Raw genomic sequence first — 7500 nt, 5'->3', positions numbered from 1 at the left:
CAGGGAGGGCAGGTCCAGCAGACAGGAGCTGGAGGGAAGCTGGCCCCAGGGGGTCTCCCTGCAGGGGGGGAGCAGGGTGGGGGGCGGCCTGGAGGGGAGGGAGATGCTCAGGCCCTCGGAGATCAGCAGGTCCAGGTACACGGCCACCTGGGATATGCGGAAGATCCAGTCCTCCAGACACGCCATGTCACAGGTACGCTCCTCTGATGGGGGGGTCAAAAACATGCAGGCAGCTTGAGGCGCCGAGGTTGCAATTTGGTCATTTAGCACTCTTTTATCCAAAGCAACTTACAATGTATTTTGAGCTAGTGTTGAAGTTAAGTGCCTTGCACAACGGTAAGCAATGATTGCCAAGTGGCCTGGCCTTGAGCCAGCAGTCAGATGCTCTAACCCCTGGGTTTACCTACCGCCCTTTGAACCCTAACCTGTGTTATATACAGTAGTAAACCCAGGTCAATGTCTTACCTGAGGGTTTGAGTTCAGAGCACATCTGCTCAGCCAGTAGTTTAACCCCAAGGGAACTATCTCCCATACGGTCTGGCTGCCAGCCCCGCAGGCGCCCCCTGTGGGTGAGGATCTGCACTACAGCGGTCACCAGGTCCTGCAAGAACTAAGAGACATAGAAGAGGACCAAACAAGAGGCTTATTACAGCACAGGTCACTCTCATCAGTAGGACAGAGGATGACCTGGGAGCCTGCACTCAAGAGGCAGTAGTGTGTGTGTGTGTGTGTGTGTGTGTGTGTGTGTGTGTGTGTGTGTGTGTGTGTGTGTGTGTGTGTCTGTGTGTGTGTGTGTGTGCGTGTCTACATAGCAAGCGGATCAGGGCCATATATGGGCGGAACTAAGCCACAAGTGCCAGATCTGGCCTGTATATGGCCCTGATGGGATTGCTGTCTGGGGTGTGTGTGTGTGTGTGTGTGTGTGTTGTGTATTATTCTACAAACCCTTACCTCTGTTATCTGCTCACACGTGGCGACACCCGCCCCTCCGGCCATCGCCATGACGACGGGCGCCCGTTCCTCAGCCGTGCCCCGCAGGACGTCTGCCAGGAAGACGACCAGCTGTTCGCGGCTCACCCCCGTCTCCGTACCGACCCCGGCCCCGGCGGCGCCACTGGCGGCGGACGCCTGTCCGGACTCCATGCTACACATGGCAGCATAGACCCGCTTCACCATCTGGTCGGACGCTATGTCGTCCATGGACAACTACCGGGCAGGGAAAGGGTCATACTCAGTTAGGATGTTGCATCCCAGATAGCAAGCGGATCTGGGCCATATATGGGCCGGAACTAAGCCACAAGTGCCAGATCTGGCCTGTATATGGCCCTGATCGGATTTCTGTCTGGGATAGAAATTATATCTGGCTGGAGTGAATTACTTTTTCAAACGCTGATTTTATAAGAAAAGTTGTGCAAGTCTCTGAATGTCTCTCAGGATGCAGAACCCAACCTTTCAGTGACTGTAGCCCTATTGTGACTTCTATTTGACAATATTCTAGGTTTTGACTTTGGGCGTTAATCGTTTGTATCGTACAGCCAATAGCCTATCTGAGACTGATGGACCCTGATGTGCAATTGAGGGACGTCTGGCTCCACCATCGACACATGGTTCATGGTACCCTTGACCCCTGCCTCTATCTGGGCCCAGGCACATTCACGCACACAGACACACACCAGTGTTTGCCATGTCTCTCCTATGATGTTATTAGCCTCTCTTACTCTGAAAATGTAATTTAATGTAATGTATTGCTCTATAAATGTTCTTAGCCGGTAGACAAACATACTCCAGGATCTTGCTCGATCGCCTTGTTGAGAGGGGTCAGGGAAGAATTTTTACAGCTCACTTTTCTGGCCCCCGGGTGATTACTGTTTTTTTGCTTCCCTCTGGAATATGTAGGGGTGGGTCGTATGCCCACCTCCCTTGTTCTCTGTAAAGCGCATTGTGTTACATCTGTGTATGAAATGCGCTATACAAATAAAGCTTTGATTGATTGATTGATCGACACATGGTTCATTTGCAGTTTCAGTATCTGAAATACCTCTGAATAGGTATCTGAATAGGCCTATACTGCGTGACTATACCTTCAACGTGTCCAGCTTTAAAACCCTTCCAGTTTTCGCCGGGGCGACGCCCGAGGAATGGATCCGATCGAACACCCCCTCCACAGCGGGCCTCTCCCCTGGGCGGAACCGGGCCAGCCGCTTCTGCACCAGGACACTCTCCGTGTTCCCCATTGACTGCTCTGGGGACAATACCACACAGCATATGAATGAATGGCGGTGTCTGAAATGTGGTGAGGAGGCCTAGGCTTCTTAGCGAATGAAATACATTCATTGGGATTGACTGTCTATCATGTAATTGAAACGGGGGCCGCGCTGTAACACAAGGAGCGAACTAGATGTCCAGTTAGCTGGTTAGTTAGCTAGTTTTCATCATACTTGACCATTAGTGCCATTTCTGTGTTATAATATCAGTGTTTTCATGCTTACGAACACACCCAACGGGTTAAATAATGCAAAGGTTAGCCAACCTTGAGAGAAATCAGTTATTTCATTCCATGCCCAGAGTGTAAACAAAAAATCAACTTCCTGATTAGAATTTCTAACGGTATTGTAAACCAATAGAATTACCCCATGAGCTACAAACACGACTGTGATTGGTCCGAGGCGCAGTGGGTTGGGGCTACGTTCAACGTCTACAGTGTTGCATGTCTGTATCTGTTGCATGTTGCATCTTTACGATAACACAGGCATATTATACACAACAATCAGTTTATTCAGTTTCGACAAGTGGAAATGTGACAAAGGGGTACAAAAGGTATGCCCGAACACATTATGTATAAATATATTTATATATATATTATAGATACAGATACTCTTTCCATCATCATCGTGAATGTGCAATAAAGAACGAAAAAGCAGCACCGTTGTACAATATTGATAGATAATGTAGTGTGAGTTAAATTATCATGTTAAATTGGAAAAATCTGGTATATAATGTAATACCACGTAGTATACCACTTGGACCCTTACTAACGCAGTTATTATCCAGTATGGTGACGCGCCACTGCTGTCACCTCCATGGCCACTAGAGTGCGCAGAGGCATGGAGACAGTCACTGAACGTCCATCGCGGCTCTCTCGTTGAAAGAGTAGGAGATGAAAAACGCCTTTTAAGGGCATGAGATTCAGCCTAGATGAGCTGGGTGTGTGATCAAGCCGTCAGCGCACGGACGGCTCCCTGGAGGCTCAGATCCGCTGCGTCGCTGTGCAGGTGACGTCGCCAGGTGGTCTAGGGGTCTCTTCCACCTCCTCCACAGAGACACCGGCCTTGGACCGTTAGCCGGCAGGATGGCATGTCATAGGGTAGCCTAATATTCAGTCCATGTCCAGACAGGAACCACAGCCGTGTTGTTCATTCATTGTGATCGGAGAGTTTTGGCAACCCATATTTCCTAATGTCCAAGCCAATTTGGCTGTGCTTAATTACTGCAGTGGAGGCGAGGAGTGGGGTATAGGCTACTTTACTGATGGTCATAGGATCTCTACGAAAAATCTCAAAACCTTTGTCTCACACAGAGAAAAAACACATGTTTGTACAGTCAACATGAACACCAAGAACATGCAGCACTTCTCTGAATAGCAGTGCCTCTTGTGGTAAAGCACATCTGTTACCAACACAAAGTAGCCTAGTGTGTGTGTGTGTGTGTGTGTGTGTGTGTGTGTGTGTGTGTGTGTGTCTGTGCGTGTGTTAAAGTGAGGTTATGACCAGGGCTCAGCAGAGTAGGCCTGAATGAAAGGCAGCATATCTCATAGCTCAATACTAACCTCCTCTCATGTTGTTGTATAGCAAGACATGGCAGTCAAATATTCAAATGCAGGGAGCAGCTTCAACCATAGGTAGATGGTACAGTGTGTATACTACCAGACCAGGTACAGTGTGTATACTACCAGACCAGGTACAGTGTGTATACTACCAGACCAGGTACAGTGTGTATACTACCAGACCAGGTACAGGGAGGAACGCTGACTGACCCCTGTCTGTTCCAGACATCCAGAATGGCTCTTTAATCTGTGATAATCATGGCTGTTTTACCCGACCTGGATTAAGTCCACTACCCAGATTAGAAGACCTCATTAAAGAGTGTTGTATTTTAGGATCTGGTATAATCTGAGCCAGGACAGGGAAACAGTTCCTCGGAGGAGAAATGGCCCTAATAAAACATAATAAGGTTTATAGGCTATGATACAGATATATATTAATAATAATTGATTCAGGTATATGATATATTACAACTACAGTATATGATATGGGTGTGTAGACATAGCTGTGACACCTATTCACACTGAGAGGACAGACTCATACACAGGAAGTACAGGAAGTGAACTGGGTTGCAGGGTGAGAGTGAAAGAAATCGACCCAGTCATCTCTGAGCTAGAGTTTGTAGTCCACTTCCTTTGTAGTCCACTTCCTTTGTAGTCCACTTGCTTTTCACAGCTGACATCTACGCTTCAAAGTTAAAGAGAGTGAGATATGTGATCCTGTGTGGAGTAGGTGAATAGTATTATAGTGTTGCTGTAAGTGCCCTGTACAGAATACCCTGTTGTAACAGTGTAGTGTGGTTTACAATTTACAGGGATGGGATCTGCTGTCCATTTATAGAAACGCCTAATTAGCGCTTAGTCAGGTCCTCGTCATCCACAACTATAGGCCTCACAGAGAGGGTGGGGGGGTCTCTCTCTCTCTCTCTCTCTCTCTCTCTCTCTCTCTCTCTCTCTCTCCCCCTCTCTGCTTAAGGCTGTTCATGCTCCAAGCAGGTACAGACAGAGCCAGAGTGGAACTCAAGGTTCACTAACACAGGGTGGATGTTCCAATAAAGAGAAATTCTTGGCGTGATGGTATCTCTGGCAGTCACCTCTGTTCCTCTTCAGTGGCTCAACAGCTCTGCATGTTCAGACTTGAGGTACTTGCTCATTCTCTCTCTCTCTCTCTCTCTCTCTCTCTCTCTCTCTCTCTCTCTCTCTCTCTCTATCTCTCCCTCTCTTTCTCTCCCTATCTATCTATCTATCTATCTATCTATCTATCTATCTATCTATCTATCTATCTATCTCTTTATATCTATATCTATCGCTCTTCCTCTCTCTCTCCCTCATTCTCTCTCTATCTCTCTCTGTCTCTCTTCTCTTCATGCCCCCCCTGCCAGTCAGTCACCATCTCCACCACAGCCCTATATGGTAAAAGTCTGACTCTTGAGTGACTTTACAGGAAATGAATCACTTGAGCAAACGCGTATACACGCAGGCACATAAGCAAACACAGACAATTATAGAATGACACATAGTCACAGTACCTCTCAGTGTTATTGGTTTACAGTGTGTGTGTGGGGGGGTGCATTCTGGGGGGTTTCAGTAGAAAACACCAACAATCACAGAAACTGAGACAACTAGAACATTGTTTACCCACACAACCCCCTGCATTTGCATGAATGTATTTGCATCCGTTTACTTGAGGATTTGAATGCCAGTCCGACTGATTTGAATGACTTCAGATCTTACTGTGAGGAGTAAACCATCATTACTGAGACATGTACATCTGGTTGTTCCGGTTGGCCTTTAATCACACTGTTCGGTCCCTTCCATGAATGACTCAACAGCTAGCCCAGATAGCAAGCGGATCTGGGCCATATGTGGGCCGGAACTAAGCCACAAGTGCCAGATCTGGCCTGTATATGGGCCTGATCGGATTGCTGTCTGGGATACTGTATTGATCAGAATACACACGCATCTTCTGCGATTCACGACCACACATCTTAAGTGTTGAGCTTGTGAGTCTGGTGCTGAAGTCAGGATGGCTCCCTCGGCTGAGGGAAGTGTTCTAACTTCCTGCTTCTATTTTCTATTCTTGTAGCCGATTGGGCCGTCAAAGGGGTCCATATATGTCAAGAGGTGGACATCATAGGATTCCCCTCGGCCTACAGAATCTAGCTTTAATTGTTTGTAGTTGAATGGTGTCATATAGCCTGGTGGTGTCTAGCTAGTGAATGTAGCTAGAGGTAACAGCATGCAGCCGTGGAGATAATAACATGGGCACTATCATGTTTAATCAGGGAGAGAGGACAATTACATTTGTCACAGTGGCAGCGAGTGTGGATGGTCTATGGTAGTCAGCTATATTTTAGGTAGCATAGCGCCGTCAACAGCCCTCGTTCTCTAGCCTGCAGACTTGCTCTTAGCTGAGCTCATTTGCATAATGAAAAAGGGGGGAAAAGCGCTCAATTCGCTCAATCTGATCTCATACTCAACGGAGGGGTATAGAGGCATGCTAGAACGCTTATTCTGAGTGGTATTTTCAGCAAAAATACTCAAAGACATGTTTTGGGGACCCCAAAGACTTATATTAAATTGTTGCAGATTAGCATAATAGGACCTCTTTAAAGAATTACAGAATGTCATCACTCCTCTCACCTGGGTCACTAATGACAATCCACTGATAAAAAGAAACAGTAATGATCATACAAATATACTATAAAGTACGGAATATGGGTGAACAATTCTTAACTTAACCTCTGTATTCATCTCTCAGGGTGTTTTCATGATCATATGACATCTCTATCTATACAGTCGGTGGCAGTAAATGTATGCATTCCTCACAATGTTCCTGAAGCAGGCAGGGAAGGTTGTGTCCGACCCCTCCCACCATGACATCATGGTCAGAAGCTCTTTGAACCACTCCCCTCTGGAGGAGGTAGGAAATAGAAAAGAGTTGCATTAGGATTGGATGACAGAACCAATAAGCTATTCTTTAATTTGTTTGATGTGGTTTTATTGCATTGTGTGTTTGTTTTTGTATAAAGGGAAAATGCCAATAAAGATTAAAGTAAAAAAAATAAAAATAAAAAAGAACCACTCCCCTCTGGCAGGAGGCCACGGGCCATCAGGACCAAAACATCATGGCACAAAAACAGTTTCTTCCTGACTGCAACTGAGCTCATCAATAAGGCCCAGGAGCCTCACTGACACTGTGTAGTTTGTACATTAATGTAGATTGTATTGTATTTTACACTGTCCTGTCTTGTTTATTGATATGCACCAACAGACCAAAGCAAATTCTTCATAACCTACTTGGAATAAAGCTGTTTCTGGCTGTGATTCTGGTGAATAACATTGTGACTGTACCCCATCATTGAGAGTCTTTGACTCATCTGCCTCTGATAAAGCTGGATGGAGGTTGCATGTCAATGTCCCTAATAGCTCCCATGCTGACGCAGGGGTGATTTAAAGGTGTATTACAAGTCCTGGAACAAGGGTTATTTAGAACCCCATTAAAAAGCACTAACCCTGTAGGCCTTTAGAGGGAGATGACCTTTCTCTGGGTGACCTTTGTGTCTACAGCCTGGTTCATATGTTATTAGTGGGGGCTGTAACTAGAAGACAATCAATACATGAGTACGTATTTTACTGGGGGTCACTGATCCATGATGAGAGCAGAGAGTTCCAGTGGA

At 46.3% G+C, this 7500-nt stretch overlaps 1 protein-coding gene across 1 annotated transcript in view; it reads right to left on the bottom strand.

Moving 5' to 3' along the window:
* The window catches only part of meak7 (MTOR associated protein, eak-7 homolog), an 8893-nt gene extending 6347 nt beyond the window's left edge, over positions 1-2546 (bottom strand). The window contains exons 1-5 of the mRNA XM_084453089.1: positions 2531-2546; positions 2082-2242; positions 952-1206; positions 466-610; positions 1-203 (exon numbers count right to left, since the gene is read on the bottom strand). The exon at positions 1-203 is cut by the window's left edge and continues 205 nt beyond it. Coding sequence (XP_084309215.1) covers positions 1-203; positions 466-610; positions 952-1206; positions 2082-2234 — 756 coding nt within the window. The 5' untranslated portion in view covers positions 2235-2242; positions 2531-2546. The remainder of the gene's footprint in view (positions 204-465; positions 611-951; positions 1207-2081; positions 2243-2530) is intronic.
* Positions 2547-7500: the final 4954 nt, after the last annotated feature.

This window comes from Borostomias antarcticus (genome assembly GCF_949987555.1).
Source record: "Borostomias antarcticus genome assembly, chromosome: 18".
NCBI lineage: Eukaryota > Metazoa > Chordata > Actinopteri > Stomiiformes > Stomiidae > Borostomias > Borostomias antarcticus.
This window is presented reverse-complemented; position numbering and strand designations above follow the sequence as displayed.